The 27,483-nt window shown below is 49.7% G+C and overlaps 1 protein-coding gene across 2 annotated transcripts; it reads right to left on the bottom strand.

Moving 5' to 3' along the window:
• Nucleotides 1–264: 264 nt before the first annotated feature.
• sfswap (splicing factor SWAP) lies at nucleotides 265–26,050 on the bottom strand. Of its 2 annotated transcripts, none has more exons than XM_067257938.1 (12): nucleotides 25,701–26,050; nucleotides 24,018–24,181; nucleotides 23,134–23,265; nucleotides 20,817–20,896; nucleotides 19,450–19,675; nucleotides 18,838–18,935; nucleotides 17,318–17,474; nucleotides 12,715–12,979; nucleotides 12,219–12,398; nucleotides 12,008–12,101; nucleotides 1,183–1,263; nucleotides 265–404 (listed from the first exon to the last, which is right to left on the bottom strand). In XM_067257938.1, the coding sequence occupies exons 1-11, from the start codon at nucleotides 25,898–25,900 to the stop codon at nucleotides 1,189–1,191; spliced, it is 1,671 nt and encodes a 556-aa protein (XP_067114039.1). In that variant the 5' UTR covers nucleotides 25,901–26,050; the 3' UTR covers nucleotides 265–404; nucleotides 1,183–1,188. The 2 variants fall into 2 exon arrangements, with proteins under 2 accessions (XP_067114039.1, XP_067114040.1); XM_067257939.1 differs by having other exon boundaries at nucleotides 20,817–20,893.
• Between the last annotated feature and the right edge of the window lie 1,433 nt (nucleotides 26,051–27,483).

Here is a 27,483-nt window from a genome sequence, read left to right as displayed (position 1 = left end):
GAACACCCCCACACACACAGGTCTGTTTAAGTGCTGCCAATCACAGAGACAGACAGACATGTTTCGACTAAATGGACAGTTAATAAGGCCGACTGATTCGCGGGGGGGGGGGGCAAACATACGAAATGGGAGAAGGTTTTAGAGAGGTGATGGAGCCCGTGTACCTTGTTTGGCCTCGAGCTCCTCCTGAGTGAGGGCGGGCCTCTTCTCCTCGGGCGCCGGGGGCGGGGCCAGCTCCCTGAGAATGGCCTCGGCCCCGCCCATGATGGCCTCCAGCCCCGCCTCCTCCAGCACCTTGTCCGGGTCGTCGTCCGAGTCGTCGTCCAGTCGCACGCGGTTCTTTTCCAGCGGCAGCATGTCGTTCTCTTTGGCCTTGATGGCGAAACAGATCGGCGCGAAGGACGCTGGGTAGTGGGGATGGGGAGGGGCAGGGGAGAGAGAGAGAGAGTTGATTCAAGGTCTGTCCAAGAGTGACAAAACGTCAGTCTCTCCCGTTCACCATGAGCCACTGACCTTCTCCCCCAGACAGCATATCATTGATCTGAGGGTTAACTGTCATTACCTCAGACTCGAGGCATGAGTCTGAGCCAGCGAGCGTGCTGGGCAGAGAGGGTACTTCATCAAACAGGTCGTTTATTCTGGGACGGCTCTGAATGACGGTGTAGGCATCCATACCCCACACTCCCACACACTCCCACACACTCCCACACACTCCCACACACTCCCACACACTCCCACACACTCCCACACACTCCCACACACTCCCACACACTCCCACACACTCCCACACACACACACACACACACACACACACACACACACACACACACACACACACACACACACACACACACACACACACACACACACACACACACACACACACACACACACACAACACACACACACACACACACACACACACACACACACACACACACACACACACACACACACACACACACACACACACACACACACACACACACCTCCCCGACCTGCTCCCCCATGTCCTCCTCTCCCACTTCCGCCAAAACCAACGACGGCGAGAACAATTAAGCGGTGGCGAACGAGAAAGCTTCTCTGGGAAATGTCAGCCGTGACGGGCTGGGGTCTGTGTCCGGGCCGGCCCTGTGCAGAGACCCTGCTTCCAGAAGACTTGTCGTCAGAGGGGCCCCTTACCTTTAATTAGCTTGGCATCTTCAGCGGTTTGTCGTCTGCCTCCTCCTCCTCCGGCCCCACGCTGTAGGGATTGGATGCTCTCTATGACAGGGGTGGGGTGGGGGGGACAGAGAGAAAAGGGAAGGAGAGAGACAGGGAGATGGAGACAGAGGGAGAGGGAGGGCGACGGAGATGGAGAGAGGGAGGGAGAGACAGGGAGATGGAGACAGAGAGAGAGGGGAGGGAGGGCGACGGGGGGAGGGAGATGGAGAGAGGGAGGGAGGGAGGGAGAGACAGGGAGATGGAGACAGAGAGAGGAGACGGGGGAGATGAAGAGACAGGGAGACGGGGGAGAAGAGAGAGAGGGTGGGGGTGGAGAGAGAGAGAGAGAGAGAGAGAGAGAGAGAGAGGGGGAGACGGCAAGGGAAAAGAGAGAGATTTGGTTACACTTTCAAATGTCAGGAAAACCCATTTTCACAGTCACACCACAGACGGGCCGCACACACACGCGCGCGCACGCACAAATGTCATGCTCTGTCCGCTATGGACCACAGTGTACATCGTTCAACCCTGGCCACTGAAGGAGGGGTGTCATGCCCCACCCCCCCCCCCCCCCCCCCCACACCCCCGAGGTATACGGACCTGCGCGCCAGAAAACCCTTCAACACGCATCAGTACGCACAGCACCTCGTCTCAATTCACCTCAGGTGCCTCAGAAGGGCCGTGCTGTAAATGCCCATCAAACGCTGACGTACTGAAGAGGGCGAGAGAGCCGCGTGTGGGCCAGGAAAAGGAGACGGAGAGAGGGGAAGCTCTTCATAGCGTCCCCCCGCTCATTTCCTTAAGGATGACAGACTAGACACTGATAATAGGGCTCCGCATATGTATTACACTGTGATTGCTGGGCAACAGGTCAGGAGAGGTGAGCCGCAACACCTCTCCTCGTGATGGGTACGAGTTTCCACCTGCCGGCGTCCTCATCTGACAGACAATTGACTGGAGAGATGTATGAGAGGGGGGGGTTGGGAGGAGGGAGGACACGGGAGAGAGACAGGAGAGAGAGACAGGAGAGAGAGAGGGAGAAGCGAGAGAGAGGGAAGGGAGGAGAAAAGATTTTTTTGGGTGTGTTGCTAATGGAGGTTTTTCAATATTTTACAGTTCTATTAAGAAAGTGTCGCGCGGCCCTCCAGAACGGCCCTCAGTGGGATATTGGAGGTCAGGAGACCATTAGCCCCGCCAAGAATCAGTCTCACTCCAGATGAGACAGTATGACGGGGCAACAGAGAGCCAGATGAGATTTACGCCCGGCTTTCCACGCCACCCCTCAGGAATGAAACAAGAATGAGGGGACAGAGAAAGAGACAAGCACAAACGGAATGCTTAAATACACATTCCACATCTATCGACAAAAGAGGAGTTCCAATTCCGAGCGGGATTTAAAAGGGGCTACGATAGGAAGGAGAAAATTATTTGGACATAAACGAGAAGGGAGAAAAAAAATCACCATGCAGTGGTACGTGCCGGTTGACATGGCAACGCCGGTCCTTGGCAAATTAACCCTCCCGTACGACTGGACTGTACGTCTTCGTACAGCGTGAGCATTCTATACATTCTATGCATCTGGTCTGTTGATCTGCTGCATTCCATGACAGATCCTGCCACGGCAAACGTCTTCATCACAGCCCAGATACCCAGCCACGCGACGCGTTCCCCTGTCTCATTACGGCTCCCAAACGCACCCTGACAAGCCGCCAATGAGGAGAGGCAACACCATGAGATAATTTTGCATCACACGCGAGTGGGCAGGCATGATATGATTAGAGTGTGTGCGTGTGTGTGTAGGGTGTGTGTGTGTGTGTAGGGTGTGTGAGACAGACTCACTGGCTGGAAGAGTGGGTGGCTGACAGGGGGAATGCACGAAGACGATGGTCAGGAACAAATGTCTCTAAGGCTCTAATGGACACGTGGATGGTCGGCGTCAGGGGAGACTAAGGTAAAGCCAGCCCACACGCACCACCTCCACTCCTAACGCATGGTCAGAGATGGTGTGGTCAGTGATAGTACCATGAGGCCCGGCCTCAGCACTCATCGGGGTGCTTGGTCGCGGTCGACTGCCTCCGCCGGTCCAGAGAGCCGCGGCCACTGGGAGCACAGGCAGCCTTTATCAAGCCACATCTGCAGGGCATCTCTACCGCTCGTATCAGCCCTGAGCAGTGGAAATCCAGCAGCCTGGCGTAGTTAGATAACCAGAGCAGCGCAGTGGCTTTACAGACACAAACACTGCTCTTTGCCCTCCCTGGTAAGCTTCCAAGTGGAGGGAGGATCAAAACAACGTGAAAAATGATGATTCAGGCCACGCTAGAGTGAGAAAACGTCCAGAAATGCAATTCGGAATGTTCCGGGCCCTTTCTGACAATTCAGTAGTAGTTAAACAACGCTCTCAACACAGAAAGGAAGGATTTGACAATGTACGTGAGGGCGAAACTCTCCCCAAAATAAGCCTCTGGCAAAGATTTTGAAAAGTAACTGCTAGAAGTGATGAGAGTTGAGGTTTGAACTCGGTTTTACAGCGGCTCAATCTTCACCGATCCTTGAGAGTTTGTTTTGATGTCAAGTCGGGAAGTTATGAGAGCATTCATGTTTCGTCTGCAATTTGTTCGTATTAGTCACATTTCTCCAGAAAGATTTGGAGCTGCATTGGAGAAAGCAATCCAAAAGACATCTCAAACAATGTGAAACTGACTTTTAGCTGGGAAGTGAGAAAATTAACATGAAACATTAAAATGGTGAGACAAAATGCTTTTGGGGGAAGTTCATCTGTAACAAATAAACACAGGGGGGAGCTCATCTGGTATTCCTGCCGTGCACTCGCTAACAATGCAAAATAAGATACATCAGCTTCCTGTTCCAGTTGAATTGACCCAAATCAAGTCGCCTAATCAGCGGTGCGATGCTACAGCACACCACTAAATACAAGGCAGGCTCGTTTCTCCACCCCCCATCTGACCCTGCCCTCACATGGCCCTGGTCTGTCCACAGTAGACTAGCCCTCACATGGCCCTGGTCTGTCCACAGTACACTAGCCCTCACATGGCCCTGGTCTGTCCACAGTAGACTAGCCCTCACATGGCCCTGGTCTGTCCACAGTACACTAGCCCTCACATGGCCCTGGACTGGCCACAGTAGACTAGCCCTCACATGGCCCTGGTCTGTCCACAGTAGACTAGCCCTCACATGGCCCTGGTCGGTCCACAGTACACTAGCCCTCACATGGCCCTGGTCTGGCCACAGTAGACTAGCCCTCACATGGCCCTGGTCTGTCCACAGTACACTAGCCCTCACATGGCCCTGGTCTGACCACAGTACACTAGCCCTCACATGGCCCTGGTCTGACCACAGTACACTAGCCCTCACATGGCCCTGGTCTGGCCACAGTAGACTAGCCCTGGTCTGTGTAGACCTCAAAGAGCAAGGCAGCACTTTCCACGACCCTCACACAGGGATGACCCTCACACCCCCATCTTGCCCAGCAGGCATCGTGGAGCCTGGAGGAGCAGGAGGTGTGGCTACACCTCGGAGTGGGGGGGCACAGTGGGAAGGTGGGAAAAGCACAGACAAAACAGAAAGAGGCTCATCGAGAGAGAGATCGTGTCAGAAAGAGATTGTGTGTGTGTGAGAGAGAGAGAGAGAACTAAGGGTTGGAGGGGTTCTGAATCACTTCTGTTCAAGAATGGAAGCTGTCGTCACACTCTCCATCAAAGGGGCACACCTACATTCACGTGCACACATGTGCACACACACACACACACTCGTGCACACACACACACACACACCAGGAGCAGAGCAGTCCGCTGTGTGGCAAACCAAGCTTTAAAGTCACACAGGCAGGTGGACGGACGGATGGCCAGAAAGGGGTGATGAATAGATCTTTGTCGGGGGAAAAAGAAGTGAAGAAAAAGGAGGAGGGAGGCAGGTATGGGGTGATTAGTCACAGCTCTCTCTCCAGAGCACTGGCATTGAGAACGAAAGGATCTGACTTATAGTGAGGAGGAGAAAGAAAAAGAAAGAGAGAAAGCGAGCGAAAAAAAAAGTTGTAAGGAAGTGTAAAGCCGAGTACACACAATCGTGCCTCCAGGAAGCCCTCTTGAAAAATAAAATCCAATGTTTCCTTTGAACGAAACAAAGCAGACCTACGTGAAGAAGGGGAGCGATATTGGCATCGGCTGCTTCGCCCCCGTCCCTGTGGGAGTGAGTGGGCAGTGAGTGGGAAGGCAGACACTGCGGAGCGCCTGGCCCCTCCGGGCCAGACTCCGTCGCCAGGCAAGCGCGGTCGTCCGCTGCCCCGGCAAGGAGACACCAAAGTCAGCCGTGCAAAGCAGGCACAGCCGGGCGCCCCGACCGGAGAGGTGAGCCGCCGCTGGGAGGGGATCGAAGGCGCGCAGCGGAGCTCTTCATCGGAGAGCTCCGAAAGCTCGGGGTAAAGACGGACGCAGCGTGGGGCGCCCGCTAGAAAGAACCGGAACTGCCCTCCGGCGGTGCACTGTGGGGGGGGGGGGGGGAGTAATGAGAGCGCGTCTGCATATCAGGGATTGTGCCTGTGTGCGCGTTTGTGCTCTGCGACATACACACCCAGACGAGCAATCTCAAGAGCGTCTCGAGCCTCAGGTGGTCGGCTACTCGCGCGGCCGAGAACACGTCGCCGACCTCGCTAATTGATGGCGTCTGCCTTCGTGCGACGTCCACAAAGACGGGAGGCTCTTAGAGGATTACGAATCGACGACGCGTCGAATCGCACGGCGATACCAGCGCTAAATGTCGCATGACGGGCATGTTGCGCCCATTAAAAATTGATACATTTCCCCCCTAGCCTTAGAGAAGCATATTCACTGCAGCAACCCATACTGAGCAGAGCATCCACTCACATTAGTAGCCCCCTGAATCCAATTATGTAGAAAAACCAAGGAAAAAATATATTTCCCGTGCGCGGGAAAGAGAAAGAACCTGACACAGAAAACCTGATTTATTTATTTTTTCCTCAGACTGATTGTGAGATGAATAGGCTACCAGAAGTGTTTTTTTTTTCTTCCTTTTCTTTAATTCTTAATGCGCACCTACACCGGTCTGTTGGGGAGAATGGAGCAGTCATGCTCGGGGCTAAAAACAAAAACCAACCAGGAAACGTTCATTTACCAGGGTAACAGGAGCACAATAATATAGCGTTGCTCGAGAAATGGGGAGTTGAGCTGGGAATTCAGTATGCAGACACCTAAGAAGAACAGCATACCATTATCTACCCTTTATTGTTATTATCAAGGAGGCGGGGGGGGGGGTGGATATTAAACTTCATTTTACCTTTGTTGTCATCTAAAAGCATCGAGTCACAATTGCGAGCGAAAGCCCTTTCTCCACCTCCTAAGAAGGTCCCCATGCTTTCAATTAAACGGTAACAACATTTACTTAATGAGCCACTCAAATCTTGTTCGTGCTTTAATACAATTTATTTATTCCCCTTTTGCATAAATAATAAAAAAGAGATTCCTCCCTGTTTGCCGTTTGAATAGGAGCCAATTACGGGCCGGCTCCTCACTCTACTAAGGGCCTGAAAGCCCGTGGACGCTTTTCATTAGGTCTGACGGGAGCGGACGTAATTCGAGCATAACACTGCCAAACCACCAGGCTGAAGCTATCACCGCCATCAGTGGCTGAAGAAGTCATTTTCTTTCCACAGGGAAACGGAGCGCAAACACACACACACACACACACACACACAGAGAGAGAGAGAGAAAGAAAGAAACAATGTTGGTGATTTATGGTGAAGGAGAGATATGGCAGCAGCTGGCGTGATTACACCAAGATCAACAACAACGGAGAGAAATATATAGGAAACACAGACAGACATACCCGGCTACAATCACCCCCGCACAACTCGTCAGGAAATGACATCACCGGCAGCAGCCGGAGCGGCCTCCATCCCGCGCCTTCGCTTCTCATCCCCCGTAACGCCGCCGTCTGAACCACCAAAACCGAAGAGGACCCAAACCGACCCAAACCTTTTAGCTGCTGCCTACTTTGATTGCTTCCACAGAACCCCTACCTGGCTCCCCCCCCCACCCCACCCCCGTCACTGCAAAAGCCCCAGATAATAATAAGTGTACTGAAAGAGGCAATCCTATATTACAAGCCGAGCTCAGGGTTGATGGATCAGCCCGGCGTTTGGGAGGGCCTGCGGGGGCCGACAGCCTCCTTTTGTTACAGGGCCCAAAGTTCTATAGACACACATCTCTGTGCTGAGGGGAAGGCTAATGGATTTGATTTGTCAGATGACAAATTGCCCTCATAGACGCTGGAGCACAAAATGGAAGCGCGTTTGATCCCTGGTCCTGGTCGGGGGGCCTATGGTGAAAGCTACAGACAAACACCCGGCCCTCGACGTTTAGTGTCAACGTGGTTTACGGCCTGTTAAGTCTGGGTCACGCTAATAAGCTAGCTCCAGATGGCAGTTTTTCTTTTTTTCTTCAACCACACCCAAGAAAAGGGTAACCCAATCACGGTATGATTGTTGCCAACTGAAACGTGCGCTCTTCTGTGAAAACGCCCCGCGTCAAGCTCAAAACCTGCCGATTACATTTCAGCACGTGAGAGAGAAACTTCGAATAACAAGGATTGATTGGCCTGTCGAAGTTCGCTGGAATGTCAAACGTTAGTTTTAGACCAACACCTGCTCCAAGAAGCGTGAGCGCGCTGGGAAAGTGGCAGAACGTTTTAACGAGGAGTATTACTCTTGACACCGCGTTCACGGTTATGCTCCTGACATCATAACATTATTTCATGCATAAGACTAATTTCACACACTGGGGAGTTGAGGGTGGGAATCTAATGAAAGAACACGGCTTTTAGCTCCCAGTGAAACAAATGTGTGTCCTCCAGTGTCGCTAAATCCATGGGACAACAGATCAGCGTCCACATTATTCTCTTGTCCTTTCCCTGAACCCACTCTCCATTTCCAATCCACTATTCATCCACTCCGACCACATCAGAACCAGGGGGAGTCCTAATGCCCCTCCGGGCCGTTTGCGTTCAGTAGGATCATCAGATCCTATCCTGAATCAGGCTGTGGTTGTAAAACCCAACGTCTGCCCTTTTGAAGGAGACTCTGGGCGCTGGGCATCCTAATTTAGCAGAGCTCGCATGATCCGATTCAGTGGCTCTGGAATGACTACGGCTATGGAACTGCGAAGGTGATTCCACTGTAGGCGCGACGGCCGCGGGAAGAAGCGAGGAGGAGATGGTCTCGGGGGTTAGGCGGCACTCCGTGGGAAGCGATAATGTCTGTGATCCGAGGGGGTCGATAAACGTGACGGCGCTCGCTGGATTAGGTGCTTCTGAAAACGTTCGGTCGGAATCTCAAGCGGGGGTCATGCCAAACATGAAACACAGTCACCGCAATCATCACCCCTATTCCCCCCACCCCCACCACCACCCTCCTAGGTGAGCGTGGCTGTGTGGCCAGTTCCAGATAGTCACACAGCAGTCGGGCGTCTCTGACCAACCGGATTGCAGTGTGACAGCGTCCCTCTGTTGCCACGGTAGCTAATTGGGCAGTATCTCTCATGTCAGAGGAGACACAGTTTGAATGGGTTAACAGGAAGTTCGGCTGAGGCGGCACAGGCCGGGAGGCAGGCTAGGACGCCGGCAGGCTCGGACGCCGGTCATGTGACCCAGCTGGCCTGGCGTCAGCGGTCACGGGAGGAAAAGAAAGGACACACGCACAACAGTTAGTGTGGGCTCATTCTGAGACCAAGTCTAGAAATCCCCTTCCTCTACATTTCCCCGGCAGGGACTCTATATATCACAATATTGCATCTCAGTCACAGGTGTTATTCCTCTCCCTTGAATAGCTGTGAGATGCTCTCCAAGTGGAGAAAGAGAGAGAAAGAGAGAGAGAAAAAGAGACAGAAAGAGAAGTGAGAAAGAGACAGAGGTGAGAAAGAGAGAGAGTGTGAGAGAAAGAGAGAGAGATTTTTCCGATTTGGTGATGATCATTCCATCACTAAACTAGGCACAGGCTAAGGATGGTGGAGACACCTGACAGGCTGGTACAGAGGGATGAAACGCCCCCTCCTGCCAGATGGAGGGAGAGAGGGGGGGGGGGGAAGGGAGAAAGAAGGAGGGGATGAAAAGCAGAGGCATTTAGAATGCCACCAGCTTTAGAAAAGAGGAAGGGTTTTGGAGCGGCAACGTGATTACCGCGGCCTCTGAAAGAAGGATTCGATTTGAAATGATCCACCCGAGACCCACATTCCATCTCTGAAAAGAGGCTGGCCTCATCTCACCTAGCAACCAGCCCCTTCATCCCACGTAAAGAAAACCGAATAAGCCATGACAAAACAACTTAAATCCATCTTATTGCACCAAAGAAGACCATAAAAACAGACATCCACACAAAAACGGTACTCCGGTACCAAGTCGGTACTTCCCCCAAGAAACGGTACGATACCAGAATTTCTGAAGTGACGGTCCTACCCATACGGAGAGGGGAACTTTCAAACGCTGACAAGCACTGCATCAACAAATACAATCCACGAAAGGTTGTCGACAAGACAAGTGGATGAGCCCCGTATGGAAATACTTTAGGTGTGAGGCCGATGACAATGACAACATCTCCCGAAGCCAATTTGCAAACATCACCATTCAAGTACTTAATGGTTTGCAGCATTCTGCAAATGCAATACCTAACACCGAGGCATACAAAAGGATGGCACAACAGGCTTAACAGATTTTTCACACAGGCTTTTAGATGACATTGTTTGCCGAAATTTGGGGTTTGGGATGTATACAAGTTCCGTTGAATCCACTTTTTCAAATTCTTACAAATGATGTTCCAAGTCAAGATTTATATTTTTGAGCTCTACAAATGATCTCTAAGTCATGTGCTGAGTTCGCTTAATGTCTACACTTAGTCCACACAAATATTTTGCCTTAAGGCATACATGCATTGTGATTGTTAATGTTGTGTCGTTGTCGTAAGTACAACCTCAGATATTGTAGGTGACTGTTACTATCAACAAATGAGAGTTGTTCAGTAACCTATTTGAGTTTTTCTGCTTTGGTATCGAAAATGGTATCGAGAACCGTGAAATTTCACGGGTATTGAAATGTTGTTACCGTGAAAACCCTAATCCACACACACAGACGCGTAACTACCACTATCACAATAACAACACAGAAGGGATTAATTTCCTATTAGACAAAATATATCCTATAGTTCAATTCTGGCATTAGTGTTGTTTTAATTGAGATCCCATTTCTAATTAAAGAACTTAAATCCATCTTGCGCTGCCAATGGCCCTGGTTCTCTAAACGAATTCAACTAGGTGACGTATAGACAATTTATATCCAACAAACAACGTCTGAAAGCCGTTCAACACACAAAAGGGAGGGGGGGGGGGGAGAAACCAGTCTTCATACGGCCATTCTTCCATTCCCGTCGGTTCATTTCTTTGATGTCCCGCTATTAGCTCAAGCTGCAACGTGCGGGGAATACAAATCAACCACTTGAAGCGGTTGTGAGCAAATGGATTTCTACATGTTGAGCCTTCCTTTTGCGCTCACCCTTGATATCGTTGTTTTTCCTAATATCCGGCGTCAAAGCGCCACCTTCCTACATAGAACCATTAGGAAACACCGGCGGACTGTACATCCGTTAGCTAACGACCAAAAAGAAATGAACAGGGGTCTTTCGTGAGGGGTCCAGAGAGGCACGCTAGTCGCTAACAGCCCACGCCGCAAACTAAAATGAGACAAACCTTCCCGAGTGAAAGTCAAGGCGATGTGCCCTGCAAAGATAGCCGAATGTGAAATCGCATGCTAACGTTTGGAAATCTTGTTAAGTGTGCTGGGTTGATGGGATAAGCCTGTGTGATGGGGTAGGGCCTAATGGATTTGTAAGAAGACACAAAAAAAAAGCTGGCTGGCAAGGCAGGTTTACCATCCCTGGAGAGCAGGGGGGGTGAGGGGGGGGGGGGGACATGGGAAGGGCGTCTGGCTCACCTGCCATCCACTGTGTTCTGCTGGGTGTGTGAGGGGGGGAAAACATCTAGCGGGGACTTGTTCCAAGAAACGAAAAAAGAAAAAGAAGTACGGCATCAACGCTAAATGCTTTACTCACACGTGGCTTTGTTACACTTAAAACCCAAGGCCCTTATTCAAATTCCAAAGGAGGAGGGATAATGAAGTAGAGAGGGGGACAGAGAGAGAGGGAGAGAGAGGGGGGGGGGACAGAGAGAGAGGGAGAGAGAGACTGGAGGCTGAACAGGCAGCTCAACGGGTGGGATGGAGACAGCAATCTGTCTCAGACCAGCGAGCGGCCTTGACGAACAACACCAGAGGCAGTCGGGGTGCACTCAAAACAAACCCCTGAACAGCCCTTAAGGGCTGTGTTAAGGAGAAAGCCAAATAGGGGGGGGGGGGGGGGGTTGAAGATGACTGTTCAAGACTGACTGCGTTGCGCCAGTAAGCCCTGGGAACGCTCTATTAGTGAAGGCTTTTGATCTGTGGACAGTAGGACAGGCTCTTCTCACACACGCAGTCTTATAACTGTCTGATCTTGGGTATAAAAGCCCTCATGATGCCATGGTACAGCTTTGAAAGAGCTACCTTCTGAACACATGGATGAATAAATAAAAAGAGGCAGCGCTATGCCAATAACGATGAGCCCAACCCCGGGGGGGGGGGGGGGGGGGGGGGGGGGGGCTGCGCTGAGGGAGAGCAAACCCGTGAAACACAGTGGTTCTCACTCAAATCGGACGTTTCATTTCGCTACAGTGCTCGCGTTCATTAATAATACCTCTGGCCGGCTGTTTCCCTCCTTCTGCATGAAGTAATGCTTCTTGAACTCGTAATAGGTGTTGTACTGGTTCCAGGACTGCAGGAAGTCGAACCTGTAGAGTGCACAGACGCATACATCAAGCTAACAGGCAGATTGAAGAGAGCAGGCTGCCTGAGGTGTTGGGGCCGAGGCTCAAGGCCCTGGTTGGTGAGTGGTCATCCGGGCTCACCGAGGGTCGTTCTTGGCGCGGACGCTGGTTTCAAACTTGTCGCCGTTCCTGGCCACGTACTCGGCCAGCTTGTCGATGACGGGCTGGATGTCAGGGGGCGGAGGGATGATGGCTGCGGTTGGGGCCGGGGTTGGGGTTGGGGTTGGAGCAGACAGTGGGGCTGGGGCCTGGGGCTTGGAGCTGACCCAGAAGAGAGGGAGAAGGAAGACGTGTGGTGAGGGAAGGAATGAAAGAAGGGAGTGAGATGCTGAACACTGCATTCCAGCATAACACTGTATACACATACGCATTTTTCTTATCGTTATTCTCTTTTTATGGTACTTTTTCTCTTTTTGTATTTTTATGCCTACAACGTGTCTGTTGCCTCGTCCCAAGAATTTTGTTGCCCAGGATGTCCGGTCTAATGATGTGCATATGACAAACAAATCTCTCTTTGCCTCTTTTGACAAACAGGTTTCTGACACACCAAAGTTCAACCGCAGGTGTGTCCCCCCACCTGATCTCTGCTACGACAGGGGGCGTGGTGACGGGGGCACGCTGGGGAGGGGCTGCGACCGGAGCTGCTGTGATGATAGGCTCAGGAGGCGGAGGGGGCGTGGTCCCGGGAGGAGGCGGGGCTCCGGAGGAGGAGGCCTGTCCCATCATGCCTGAGGGTAGGGAGCTGTAGTAGGCGTTGGCGTCGATGCCCGGGGGAGGCGGGGCTAAGCAGTAACTCCCGTCGGGAAGCATACAATACCCATAATACATTGCGGCTACATTGGCTGCAAAGACAAAAGGGGAGGGGAGCATCAATAAACATTTCACAACAACACTTCAGGCGTACATCTGAACAAATGCTCATACATAACTTGCGTGTGTTCTCCATCAGCTAGCAGATATGTGTGTTTGTATAGCATGTGACAGCTTTGGGTATTCAGCCTGCTTCTGCGTGGGAGGAATGTGGCGGATGTACATTCAGGTCTGCCTTCATCACTAATGAGATCTTGGCCCCCAGCATAGGCAGAGGCAACGATTAAAGCCAACGCGACGTTGACAGAAATTCAAAATTAAAATAATCTTACGTCTGGATCAATGTCCACTTAATTAAATTTACTGTGAGGGCGGAAGAGGAAAAAGGGGACAAAGGAATTTTTATGATTCTTTTCTTCATGTCCCAAGTAATTAGGATCAACCGGTATTCACATTTAAATGGTAATGCTTTAAAGGAGGATATTGAAAGCATTAGAGCACCAACACAACAAGGAAACACACAGGGACACACACAACCAGTGTACAAAACACGTCTCTAAAACCAGATACAAACACAAGTGCCTTGGTAGGTCATTCGACGCCACGGAGCGAGTCATCGGCTGCTTATAGAAACGCCTCGCTCAAACGTAACTGCATGTGAACCGCGAGCGTCGGCTCTAAGAGGTGAGAAATGAGGGACGCCTTAAACAGACGTTTGAGGCGTGGCAACGCGTTGTCGATGGGCGCACGCCAGTCTTCGGCTCGGGCATCTCGGGGGGTGGCAGGGCGTGCTCTTCCACCAGGTGCCCCTGCTGCGGACGCTGGGTACACATCGGCGGTGGGAACAGAGGGAGAGCAGCTGGGGAAGGCAGGAGGATCGTGGCCGGAGCGTACGTACGTGGTGTGGCTCCATCGAGTTCGGACCCCGTCCCTTTTAGCACGCCGTGTTGTCGATTGCATTGCAAACGGACAAGCGCGTGTGTGTGTGTGTGTGGACATGCATGTATGATGTGTAAATCCATATCTGTAAACAAAAGTGGGCATTCATGTGCCGTGCACTCCCGTGGGACTGTCGAGGAGTCCGGTAGGTAATGGCTGCCGGCAAATTCATATGTTTATCATGGAGGGGGAGTCTTCCTTTTCGTTTCATACATCCGGCATCCACTCAAGGGAGTAAAAAAAGAGTGCGTGAGCTCGCGCTTGTGACAATGATCCCCGTCTGCATGTGTGTGGGTGTGCGCGAGTGCGTGTCGCAGCCTGCTGATCAATGATCTGTGCCTTCGACGGCGAAGCGTGCCGAATGAAGATAGGACAGCGGTATGGGGGGGGGGGGGGAAGCGAAGTCTGGCCTCTTGAGTCAAATGAGAACGAGGACACTCGGCGCGATATTAACACATTAGTCACCGGACTGGCCGGCATGTCATGACACTTTCCATTCCCCACGTCGGCTGGAAGTGGCATCCTGCAGCGAGAGCCATCGTTTGTGCACTTGATACTCATTTGTACCCTGTTCCGTTTCCCTGGGCGCCAAACAAAGAGATTAGGATTCAGCGACGGATGCTTATCCGCTCGATTGTGCCCCCGCTCGGATAAGACGGAGTCTGAGATGTGGAGAGGAGGAGCGGGGGGAGAGAACGAGAGCGAAAGAGGGGATGAAGGAGAGAGAACCCTGGGAAGAAATGGTGCTCAACATGAATTGTCAGGTGTTGACTGGAGTGAGAGGAACATGCTCGAGGGGGGTTCGATCGCCACACTACGCCACGCACAACCAAATATCAAGGGGCGATGAAAACACCAGGCGCTGTGCGTGCCCCGACAAACTTACGAGCGAACGTGTTTGTGTGGAACTCTGCAGACGCAGGGTCACTGCTGTTCCTTGGGCTCTGCAGATGATGATGATTGTTATGCTCATGGGCAGACCTTCAGCGCGCCTCTGTGAACACAAACAGCTTGCGGCGCCGTGGCACAGGGTTCAAGAAGCCACAGCAACCAATCGATACCCATCAGGACTGCGAGTGTCAAGGGAAGCGGTTAGCACACCTTGCAATCCAATACCGAGTCGGCTGTTAGAAGAACTTTTAACTCCATCCTTGTACAGTAAAACTAGGACACTCCAGGAAAACTTCCTGAGGCAAAGGGTTGATCTGAAATGAGAAACTGGGTCCCCCTAGATAAGGAACGGCCAACATTACAAATGCAGGAAAAATATCTGGAAGAAACAGACAAACTAGCGTCGCTCCGCTAGGGACTGACTCATTGGTAGATGCAGCATTTCCTTCAACAACGAAGCACAGTTCAGAGGTCGGACTCTGCAGCTGCCTCTGCAGAAGCAAGTAAATCGCATTAATGGAGATATCAGTATTCACAGACCAGCGGAGTCCAATGAGCCTGTGTGAGGGAACGTGGGTTGGGTACCGCAGCGCAGAGAGTGGCAGAAACGGAGCGCTGGGACTCGGAGAAGCGGGGGAGGCTGCCTGAGCGGCGTCGTGGACGGATGTCAGCACGTCTGAGGGCTCCGTACTGAGGGGGACGGACGGACGACTCGTCTGGGGCTGAACTCTGGGTGCCACCAAACATCCAGGCTGCAGATGGCCGACTCCACTTCCACCCCTGGAGTTCAGACCGCAGCCGGAATGTGAAATTTCTGAATATTCATGCCAAACACCCGGTTTGAGTGGCACCAACCGGATAGGGAGCTCGCAGACCGGGGGGGGGGGGGGGGGGGGGTTTCGCGGCGCGATTACGAAACGCCTCCCTTAGCTTATGGAACAGGGGAAAAGCTGTCATAACGGATATGATGCGAATGCGATGCGCCTCAGTTTGAGTGGCAGCATGCAAATACCATGGAAGGAAGGACTAAGAGACCAATTAGACGACACCAGCACAACCCCCGAGGGGGAAAGACAAATACCAAAGAGCTAAAACGGCGAGCAAGCCAGCCATACGCCTGTGGACTCTGAACAGCCCACACTCTTAAAGCATACCGGAGCATCCTCCCTCAAGTCATTCACATTCGATATGAGGGCTCATGGAATGATAGAGGAGGATCATGTTGAGCGATGTGCTTCTCCAGAGCCTCTGATGTGAAGCAGGTCTGGGGTTTTCCCCACTGCCTCTCACAGGGAACGGCTACAACGAGCAACGAAAATCGAAAAGACCCATCTTCAAGGGCTGAATCTCCCCCGAATATGATGATCACGTCGACTTAAGCCGGGAACATTCCAGATCTGTGTCTGCGTCTGGTGGCGGTGGAGGTCGGGGGGAGGATGACGGGAGCGAGAGGGTAGGACGAGGGGCGTCCTCCTCCTAACCTCGGGAACGGAACGTGGTGGAGCTCTTCCTGCGTGGATGATGGAAGACCACTCGAGCGAGCGCAGCATGAACCGTCTCTCTAAAATAAAAGATTTGCGTGACTTTTTTTGGGGGGGGGGATTGATTCTCGATTCTTCTGGAGACGAAAAGGGAGTCAAGACGAGCGAGCATCTCGCGAGGACTTCTGTGGGGGCCCAGTCTGTCAAACCCCAGCTGGGAGCGAAGATGAGAGAGTTATACAGCAAGAAATGATATGCTGATTGCGCAACCTGCGGTTCTACTGCTAGTTCGGCTTGCTAGGGCGGTGCAGGCCTCCTACGAGTTCAACAGCACTTTTTTTTGAGTGTGTCGCTTAGGCTAAAGTGCCTATGAGGAGTAAAGTAACCTCTGCATGCAACTGAGCCAAGCCAGATAAATATTGTGTGGGTTTGAGAGAGAGAGAGAGAGAGAGAGAGAGAGAGAGAGAGAGAGAGAGAGAGAGAGAGAGAGAGAGAGAGAGAGAGAAAGATAGATTGCGTGAGTGTGTGTGTAGAATGGAACCGCAGACTGCTAGTAGAAGCAGCAAACCGATCTGTAGCTCTGCCAACCAGCAGCGTTGGATTCTCTCCACCAGTGCTCCAAGCAAAACCAACATCAACACCAGAGTCAATGAACCAGGAAGCAGGAGAATGCTGCTTCCACGAACATGTTCAAGACTAAGACTGGGTAAAAAAAACCCTCGTTAAAACTGTCAAAACAAACAAGCACTCAATAAAACATTGGAAGAATCCACTGTAAACTGGTATTGACCAGTGTTTTAGTATCGAAATTAGTTCAGAAGTTCATGCTGAGTGATTCTTCTCTGCGGGGGACGTGTTCGGTTCCAGTTTAAACAGCTATGGTTCAGTGGCCAATTCCTGACAAGAAGCTCTCCTATCTGAGAAGCTAAGAAGAAATAGTGGAAGTGGAAGTCAACGGAAATGAACAGAAACTCATGTGGTCCCCCTCCTCAGGTACTAGATTTCTGTACAAAATAAAAAATATATATATATTAAAGAAAGAAAAGAGAGTGTACTCACAGTCAGCAGCGTATTCTACTGGTGTCGTGGTCACAGCTGGCTCTGCCACTTCCTCCAGGCGGGTTACCATGGCAGCGGCGGCGGCTCCATTCTGTTCCTGCCGGGCTTTCCTAACCAGCGCTGCCAGGGGGTGGTCGGGGTCCATGACTTGTAGAGGCTGCGGCACAAAATGACCCACCAAGAAGGGAGTCAGGTGGCTGAGCGGTTAGAGAATCGGGCTAGTAATCAGAAGGTCGCCGGTTCGATTTCCGGCCGTGTCAAATGACGTTGTGCCCTTGGGCAAGGTACTTCACCCTACTTGCCTCGGGGGAATGTCCCTGTACTTACTGTAAGTCGCTCTGGGTAAGAGCGTCTGCTAAATGACTAAACGTAAATGTAAGAAAAGGTTTTCAACTAGCAATACCGTTTGTCATTCTTACGAACGGAAGAACCATGAGAGACCCTTATTTGAGGGTTTGATTGATTATTGAGGATTAAAAACACTGAAAGGTCTCAAATAGAGAGTGGCGGTTGCTTGTCTTTCGACCCTCATATGGATGGAAAATCTTGTGAAATCCTGTGAAATCTATGAAAATCAAATAGTTCTTCTGGCAAAGTTATCCAAACCTTTTCAAAGACACAACTTCAAAGTTCTGAAAGAAAGATGTAGCTGTTGATATTCAGGTTTGAAGTAAAACGAAGCCTTTTTATTTTTTATTTAGAGAGAAAATCAGATAATATATGTAAAAGCCTTTTATCTCACCATTTACCCTGCGTAACTCACTCAGAATGACAACAAGAAGCACTCATTAAAATCCAGAATTTTAAATTAAGATATGGGAAAGGGGAAAAGACATGATAGTAATTTGTCCTTAGACACAACTAAAAGGAGGGGGAAAAAAACAACAACTAAAAGTCCTTTGAAGTCAGGCCCAATTACGCCTGTGAATTTTGCAATGTGATACTAATGCTCTTCCAATTCAGAAATGTATGAGTCCTTAACATAAAAAACACAGATCCATCTCAATTAGCTGGTGGTTAAACCACATAAATGATGCAGTACAAGCTTTAATTAAGAAATTACAGGGTCGACTTGGAACATGCAAATGTTCTATGGATGACAGCTAGGATCATGGCCCCCGAGGCTGATATAGTCTGACAAGTGTGTCTCAAGCCATTCCTTTAATCTAAGAGAATAAGAGCTAAGAGAACAGGTCAATTTACTTGACAGGGGAGAACACTAACCTACAGTACATGTCCTCATTTATCTAATGGTGATAGTCCAGACGTGTCCAATGAGAGGCTTTGAAGATGGACGAAAACAAAATGGATCTTCGGTGGTGAACGACACAGTAATGTCCTCTGGCCATTTCGTTTCGTGTTCGTTAATTGTGAATGGGGCCAGCACACGTGACAAATCCTTGGTGTCACCTGGGGTTGATGCGAGTTTTACAGTTGAACTGGCTTTGTGTGTGTGTGTGTGTGTGTGTGTGTGTGTGTGTGTGTGTGTGGGGGGGGGGGGGGTTAGGCTATGCCTTTACCTTCATCAGCTCCTCCAGACGAGAGCTCTTCTTCGGCGCGAAGAGGCTCGGGTGGAGGTAGTTCCCGTCGCCGTCGTCGTCCGAATCGGACTGGGATTCTAGAGAGGAACCGAGGGGGGGAGACACAGGGAGCGCTCGGTGAATGTCTGAGGAAACCTCCTTCAAAACACCCAAATTCTGTCATCACGTTGCATTATTCAAAACGCAGGGCAGAATAACATCGAGGCGTTTACATACTGCATGGTGTGGATGCTCCAGCATGAAGCATGACACGGTCCCTACATATCAAATGTGTACATAGTTGAGTAGATGGTAGTTTTCAGTGTTTATTTAGTCATTTGTAACAAGGACATGTTCTCACTTCAACATAAATAATCGTAATGAGATGTGAGCTAACATTCCTATAAACATCATAAATAATCCGAAATACACATATAAAGCCATTATGAAAAATGTAAATCCTGTGCGATTGTGTAATATTAAGTCCAGTGCAGTGACTATTGTAGTAGTAACAAAAAGTGACTGAAAAGAGTGTATTCTGGAAGTTGGAAGGGCCCACTTACTACTGTGTGTGTGTGTGTGTGTATCTGTCTGTGTGTGTGTGCCCCCTACCCTGAGACTGGTCCTGCTTGCTGTCAGAGGGTCGGACGTAGCGGCCGTCCTTCATGGCGCGGAGGATGTGCCTGTAATAAGGGTTCAGGTAGTGGTCGAACCGCAGGAAGTCAAACTGGGAGTTCCCAGATTGCTTGGCTTTCAGGACAATCTCAAACTGCGCCCCCTGCTGGCACACAAAGTTGGCAGTCCGCTCGATGATGGCGTGGGTCTTGGTGGTCGCCGGCTGTGGAGAAGGCGGGAGATAAAAGAAGCCTTTCAACCACGTGATCGCAACGGAAGTGTCCCTCGCACGGGTGATGGAAAGGACGTTCGGACTGCCAGATTCACGATGGTCCCAAATCGTGTTTTGAAAGGTTTGCACTGTTCGACTGTGACAAAAACAGGATGAATCACTTTTATTCTACACACGAGAGTTGAGGAGTTTCTCATCTCTCTCTTTCTCCCAAACCTCCATAAAACACATCCAAAACGGAAATCGGTGGGACTAGACGTGATACATTATTCAATATCGCTCGGACTTTGTACTTTCAATGATTAATCCTCCTAACTCTCATTCTCCTTCTTCTAGCCCAGAGAGCACGGGGGCAAATAAGAGCAACAATCTTGGAAATAACACACATTTCTCATCAAGATGAAAATCATGAATAATGAATAAAAACTTTTGAGGCGGGCTGGGGGCCTTGGGCACCGTGGCATCCGTCTGCGACGCGGCCTTATTGCATCCTGATCCTCAGAGGGGCTGAAAGGCTACGCTCCTTAAAAGACCCGACAAATAACCTCGCAGCCATTAGGAAGATAGATGAGGACGCGCACACTCCCTTATGGAGTCGTGGCAACCACTTCTCCCCCGCCAAACCTCCCTACCACTGGCTGAACGCTCAGCCGTGTGATTAAGGAGGGGAATCGCCAGCGAAGGCCAAGATTAATAACGTAGGCCGGACTGAAGAATTTGCCGCCTTTGAAATGAATGAATGCTTCCGGATGGGAGCAATTGGTCAGGTTGGGTCTCTGGCATCGAAAGCTCATTAGAAAAGAGAAGTCATGCGGGTGAGACTGAGATCACACTGGTGCGTGATGGGAGATGAAGTCTGAGAGCACAGACAAGCGGCTGAAGAGTCGCGCACATAACCAGGGTCATACTGAGATGACAAGCTGGCAGTGACAATAACAACCTCCATCTCAGGCACTGTCACTGTCTGTCACCCGGCGTCGGGGACTCCCTCTGAACAGTTTGTGGCATATTCCTCCCTGAAGTCACCATGGCAGCCGCTATGCTACATAAGCTCCGGGTCGGACGCACGTCTGCCCGTTCTGCAGCCCTGCCCTGGGGGGTCTCCCATGCGGGGTTAGGGACGATGACTCACCAGTTCCATGTCCGGGGGGATGACCAGGCCTGGGGGGGCAACAAAGGGTTCCTCGTTCTCCTCCGACTCGGCTTCCTCTGCTGGGGGGGTGGGGGGGGGGCGGGCACCAGGTGAGAGAGAGAGACGGAGGGAGGGAGAACACGTTAAGATGAATGCCCACAGTCGCTCAGGGCACAAGCACTCAGTCCAGCCCCCCTCCTCCTCCCTCCCCCTGCTCTCGTCGCGGCCAGAGGCACTTTAGCCGTCAGCTTTCGTCACTCCTAACTTTTCGGAGGCGGCACCCCCACTGCGCCACTGTGTTCACCCTAACACACCCCTCCTCCTTCCCTCAGAGACACTCTCCCTCTCTCTCTCTCTCTCTCTCTCCACTGTGGGAGACAATAGGCAGACAGGGTTGGGGGAATTAGATCAAATATGTATGCGGGTGTGCACTTTAAGGAGTCTACAGATGAATGGGGTGGGAGCACATTCATGGCAAATCTTCATCCCCCCCCAGCCCCACCCCCACACCCCCCATCCTCCCCCCCTATTCCCCTCCACCTTGTTACTCTTAATGGACGCCAATTTACTGCTAATGTAATCGTAGGCTGGCCAGATTCCCGAGCTCAACAGCCAACCGTCCTCCAGCCAAAACGCTCCATCAGAAACCTTCGTCCCTTTCGGTTCGGTTCGTCGTGTCTGCCCTCGTCTCTCTCTCTCTGGGCGGGCGGGCCTCATCGCGCCCTCCCGGTGGTTTCAGAAAGGCTTTAGCTCTGCTGAATGAATACTAGAGACGGGTGACTCTGGGCTAAAGGGACAAGCCCTCAGTAAACAGCTACGCCCCCCCCCCCACCCCCCTTGCCCAAAGTGTCTCCTCCCCAGCTAGCTGGGTGCTAGCTACCGGAGCTTCCTGCTGCAAAGGTTTTCAACCATCTATTATTCAGCAGCTGCAGGTATGCTGGTAATTCTACCCCCCCCCCCCCCCCCCCGCTGAGAACAGAAGCTAGGCTCATCCCGGGTGAGGAATGACCTGGTTAGAGGAGGAGACAGGAACTAGGACAGGGTTGGTTCGGATTGTAACGGTGACAAGAGCCTCTAAGGGTCGGATCAGGCCTGGAACTACAGTCCTCTATCAGAGCCGCTGTCAGAATTTTATAAATGACTTTAGCGGGGGGGGGGGAGAGTGTGAGAAAGAGAGAGAGAGAGGGGAAAGAAAGAAAGAGGAGCAAGAAAAGGAAATAAGTAAAGTAAAAGAGTAAAGCGAGGCGAAAGAGAGAAAGATGAAAAAACTGCGCCCGAAAAGTTCCATTATAATTACTGTGCCATCACACATTTCTGCCGGTCAAGATGACACCGCTCCAAAGTATCGGTCCTGTCGGGGGGGGGGGGAAGCTACTTTGAAGCCAACAAGCGAACAGACCCTCGGTACCTGGGGCTGAGGATGAAGTCCCCAAATTCCCGGGCGAGGACAGGTGCATATGAATATGCATGAATGGGCAAAGCTATTACTTGTTTTGGTTGGGGGGGGATTTCGGAATATGATTACCGTCGATATGTGGTTTGCGGGTCCTTCTTAGGGGAGAAGACACAGGCTTTAGGCCCAGGTACATGAGCAGTGTGTGGGGGAAGACTGCGCTGCTGTACAGAGAGTGCAGGGACTGTATGAACCCCTCAGGTGATTAACAGTCCAGGCCTGTAGAACCGCTTCAAGTTCACGGGAGACACTTAGAAAGCGTGCTTTCCAACCGCTTCTGGGCTTCAAATGGTGGTTTATGTGGCTCAGAGGGAGCTGGCTATGTTAAAGAATTAATCACAAGATTTTTATTGAAGTTGATGTCTGGGTCTTTGCTGTGTGTGTGTGTGTGCGCGCACGAGTTTCTTGAGTGTGAGCGTTCATACACTATCTTTCCTTAGGCCAGGTCAGAGAAGAGAGGCTCTGTGTGCGCGGTTTGGAAAAGGCATGCTGCATCGCTATCGCTGTGTTCGTTTAACGCATAATGGCCGCGTCAGAGCGCCCCTAAGAAGCTCTCAGCGCTAAGAAGCTCTTAACGAATCTTGGAAACGCGGCCAACGACTGCGTCTGCGTGTGTGCATGTATATAGATGTGCGAGTGTGTATGTGTGTAGTCTGTGTGGGTGTCTGTGCGTGTGCGTGTGTATGTGCCTGTGCGTGTGTGTATGTCTGTGCGTGTGTGTGTGCATGTATATCGATGTGTGAATGTATTTCTGTGTGTGTGTGTGTCTGTGCATGTGTGTGTGTGTGCCTGTGTGTGTGCCTGTGCGTGTGCATGTATATCGATGTGTGAATGTATGTGTGTGTGTGTGTGTGTGTGTCTTACCCATCTCCCTGTTGGCCTCCTCCTCCTCAGTGGGTTGTGAGGGGTCGTAGTAGTCAGCGCTGTAGCGGAAGCCCACTGCATTGTAGGTGCCCTCATCTGCCAGAGCCTCGCTCAGGCGCTTGTACTCTTCCTCTGTAACGGACAAAGAACAGTCATAGTGTCTCCCCATGCATAGTTCTACAACCGATGTGATTACAGCTCAAATTATCTACTCGACTACAAAACTGTTTGCAAGAGCACAACGTCCTTCGTCGAAAAAAAATCCATATTTCTGCGTAAGCTTTTCCTCTAACAAACGAGAGACCAGACTATAGGGTGACATGTTCCAGAAAAACAGGAAGTGAAAAAGCAGTGGAGGGCGGCTCATAGATGTTGTTGTTGAAAGACTAATAAATTAGCCCCAGACAGTGCAGTACTGAATATTTAACACAAGTTGGGACTGAGTTGTGTACATAAATAAAAAGATTGTGCTTCAATGACAAGTTATTCACGTAACCTAGAACAGAGCAGAATTGAGAATGTGGAAATAGGGTGTAAGCTAAAGTAACACAGACTTTGGAGACGTCCACTGGCAGGTGTATTATTGAAAAACCTTGCAGAAACAGCATTCCAGTTTAAGGAGGGCTCTAGTATATTCATCTTACGATTCAATCTGGTAGCTTGCCTGTTATCAGCTGCAGCATCACTATTATAGATTTTTGGGGGGGCTTCCTTCTTGTCATCTCAAGCAGATAGCATAGATCCCCAGAGACTGACGCATATCATTGTAATTCATGGGCACAGTTCATTCGCACAGCTTACGGTGAACTGAGAAAATGCAGTTCAAATAGGCTGGAGTGCGTGCGTGCTTGTGTGTGTGTGGTGTGCGTACGTGCACAGCCTACCTTGTCTTGCCTCCTCCTCCAGCAGGTCGGTATGCATGGCAAGGTACCTCTCCTCGTCACACAGGGTCTCGATCCGGGCCTCTTCCTCTGACAGCTGGTAGTCTCTGTTCCACGAGCCCGCATCGTACTCAGAGAGGTCATGCAAGTGACCGCGCCCATCGTACCTGTCGGGTAAGGACAAGGGGTTAGAGGGAAGGAAGCCGACAGGGAGTTTAAGACAACACTGACCTACTTATAACATACGGGGGATTGTCTTAAAGCCGAGAGTGTGCTTAGCGACAACAGATGTGCTACCTCAGTCACAATATGTCTGTCATAAGTGAGTGTATAGGTAGTGCTGGAACTGCGAAATCTAGTTGCAATACTGAAACATAGCCTAGCGTGAAGAACTCCCGACATGAGCTTATGTGTACTTTGCTAGGAGGCTAACTAAGAAGCTTACTGGCAATGTTGCGTTCCTCTCTCAACCGCCCCTGTGTCATGGACACAAAAATAAATCGAGAAAAGAAAAAATGGAAAAACAACTCTCCTCTTACCTTACCGGGTTCAACTTTCCCCCCTATAACACATCAATCCTTCTATATCTGTAAAAAAGGGTACAATCCACACAAACCCGAGCACATAAATACCTATCCGTAAGAACCCAAACGGACGATATTTTGCTGCGTTCGCTCCTCTACGCCACCTCTCAGTTCCAGTTTCTTCATCGAAAGAGAGAAGTGGGTGCTGGGGGGGGGGGCCTGGTGGGACCCCTTAGCCTACCTCGCTGGGGACATAAGTCTATGTTACGTGACAGAGAGACACACACACATACATTGGAAATAGGAGGTAGGCTCAGAAGGACTGGGGAGATCAACAAAGGATTCCAGCTCCCGGTTTAATAGAAAAGTGAGTTTGTTTCCAAAGCTCCTAAAGGAACATTTTACATCGATGGGAATACAGCAGTACAATGTCCCACTGCCTGCAAGAGAGTTTGGTTAGAGGATCAAAAATATATGCTAGTGGAGAACAGCTATACATTGTCAACAGTCTTACATTATTATTAAACATGAGCGTAAATACACAAGATTGCACACATAGGCGTAGGCTACAGTTGTTCTGTGTTGAAAGTGCTCTGGTGGTCTTCACCATAGTTACATAAGATGTCCAAAATACGAAGCGAAGAAAACTTCATTTAACAGGCCTACGGCAAAACATTCCAAAGCTTGGCATCATTGTACCTTTGCATATAAACCGCTTATATCTGTACAATGAAACTACCAGAGCAAATTCCTCATACATGTCAAGACGCATTGGCCTCCATGCGGCACCAGGACACTGGCAGAAGAGTAAGCGGAGAGCAGAATGACCAGCAGGATTGGCAGCTGAGCAGAGCCCGGTCTCGACTGGAAAGGACATTGCGTCTTGACATGTTGGCGTTAACATCGGGCCTAAAACCTAAAGCCATTCTTTGAACTCACACTCAACACTAACAAAATAAATTGATGTTTTATCAACAGCGTTATCTATGTCATATGTTAATTAACATGTTGCCTTCTGTAAAATAACATCGGAGCTGTCCCCTTCAGTTCAAAAGACATTATATTGATAAGCTAACGTTAGCTGGCATGCTAACATTAGCTAGCTGGTTAGGGTAGGAAAGTTGGTTAGGATAACGGTTCCTTTTGAGTTTGTTCAACCGACCTATCAATCAGGATGTCCTTGTCTCCCATCCACGGGATAAGATGTTTGCCATGCTCGTGGAATAGAGCCCTCTCGTCGTCTCGGAACACCTTGCACGCATAGCCGAAAACCAGGAGGTCTGCATATTTATCGCTGTCACTCACATCCTTCTTCACCGGCTTGTTGTTGTGATCCCTCTTTCCTGCGCCGCGCCGAAACATTCCAAAATCACAGGAGCTACGTAAGTGGACAGATAAATAAGTATTCGAGTGAATGCTATTCTTTAGTCTTCTTTGTTTTGCTTCATTTAGATACACAAAGACAGAATCCCAGAACTAACGCGTTTGTAAGACATTGTTTTTTCCCCTTGCAGCCATGATGGAAATGTAGGCAAAAGCAATGTGGCATTTGAATCTACAGATTCGTTCCGATTAAAATATTTGCAGAAACTACCTTTTTAAAATATGTTTACCCCTCTAATATAATTCATATATAAATACGATATTTATGTAAATATGAAAGTATGCTTCCCCGTTTATTATATGAAACATTTCAAAAATACAATCATTGTTCTCGAATGTGCAGCAAGAGAAGTGCTGGCAGCGCCAGAAGCTGAGAAAGAGAAAGCAGAGAATGTCTAATATGGGCTCTGGAGAAAGCGTCCAGCCAATATTAACTCTATGCTTCCAGCTCGTGACTGACTGGTTGAGCCAGAGGCAAGGACACATCTAGGTTTACGCCGTAGCCACATTTGTGTGGTGATCAAAACGTTTTGAATAATTCTAATACTTGAAATATGTGGCAGGCTTAATGTGTAATATTATTTGAATGAAATCTATATAGCTTGACGATATATATCATCATCAAACAGATTAATTCATTTGTTATTGTATACAATTACCGTCAGACTACAGCATGCACTGATTACTGAATAATTTATAAACATTACATTCATGCTGTAAGATCGTAGACATGTTTCTGTTGACCTCATATGTGAATTGACCTTCATTGTATTCCAGACAACATAGCATATGACGTTTACAATCAACATGCATTATTTTTAAAGGATTTTGCAGTTTTTAGCAGTTTTTTGTAACTGTACTACCAACAATCAGAATCAGAATGAGTTTTATTCGCCATGAAAGTTTGCACAGACAAGGAATTTGTTTGGGAGGAAGGTGCAAACATTAAAACATATAGGAATCTAAAATTTAAATGTGAGGACTAACTATACTAAGGGTACATAACTAGCAATACTAAGTGGAATTAGATTAAAATAAACTATACAATAAAATATAAAATAAAATATAAGTTGCAGTAATTTACAATATGAAAATACAAAAAATACAAATATTACAAAAAATACAAATGATACAAGATTGTGTAGTGCAGTGCAAAAAGCAATGTGTTTTAAGGGCATTGAGTCATGAAATCAGTGTGAACCCTTGGCCTTGTTGAAGAGGCCAACAGCGGAAGGGAAGAAACTGTTTTTGTAATGTAATGCAAGTCTATTCCATTTTGCATTGCCTGGTTCTGCAAGAGTGCTTTTTAATAGGGAACCTACCAGCATGTAAAATCAATGTTCTGTATAATACACCTGCATTTGTATTTCTGCATGTAATTTGCGCTCGCACCGTTGATGTTATGTGTGACAATAGGCAGGAAAGGTCGAAATGATTACTGAGGATGGTTCAAAAATGTACGATTTATGCTTATCTGAGAAGGTGAATTATACTTACTTGCTTTATCTCCTCTTTTCACTTCCAGTGGGCCAATTGATTACGGTAAACAAGCAAATCCTTTA

This window comes from Osmerus mordax, chromosome 20 (genome assembly GCF_038355195.1).
Source record: "Osmerus mordax isolate fOsmMor3 chromosome 20, fOsmMor3.pri, whole genome shotgun sequence".
Taxonomy (NCBI): Eukaryota; Metazoa; Chordata; class Actinopteri; order Osmeriformes; family Osmeridae; genus Osmerus; species Osmerus mordax.
The sequence above is the reverse complement of the archived record's forward strand: the minus strand, read 5'-3'. Positions and strand labels throughout refer to the sequence as shown.

What these genes read in the sequence shown, in the direction of transcription:
- sfswap (XM_067257938.1), bottom strand. Translation starts at nt 25,900, where the DNA reads ATGTTTCGGCGCGGCGCAGGAAAGAGGGATCACAACAACAAGCCGGTG. An exon ending in TCCCCCCGGACATGGAACTG is followed by an intron (nt 19,676 to 20,816) that starts GTGAGTCATCGT and finishes CCTTCTCCACAG; the next exon opens with CCGGCGACCACCAAGACCCA. An exon ending in CAAGCAGGACCAGTCTCAGG is followed by an intron (nt 18,936 to 19,449) that starts GTAGGGGGCACA and finishes GTTCCTCTCTAG; the next exon opens with AATCCCAGTCCGATTCGGAC.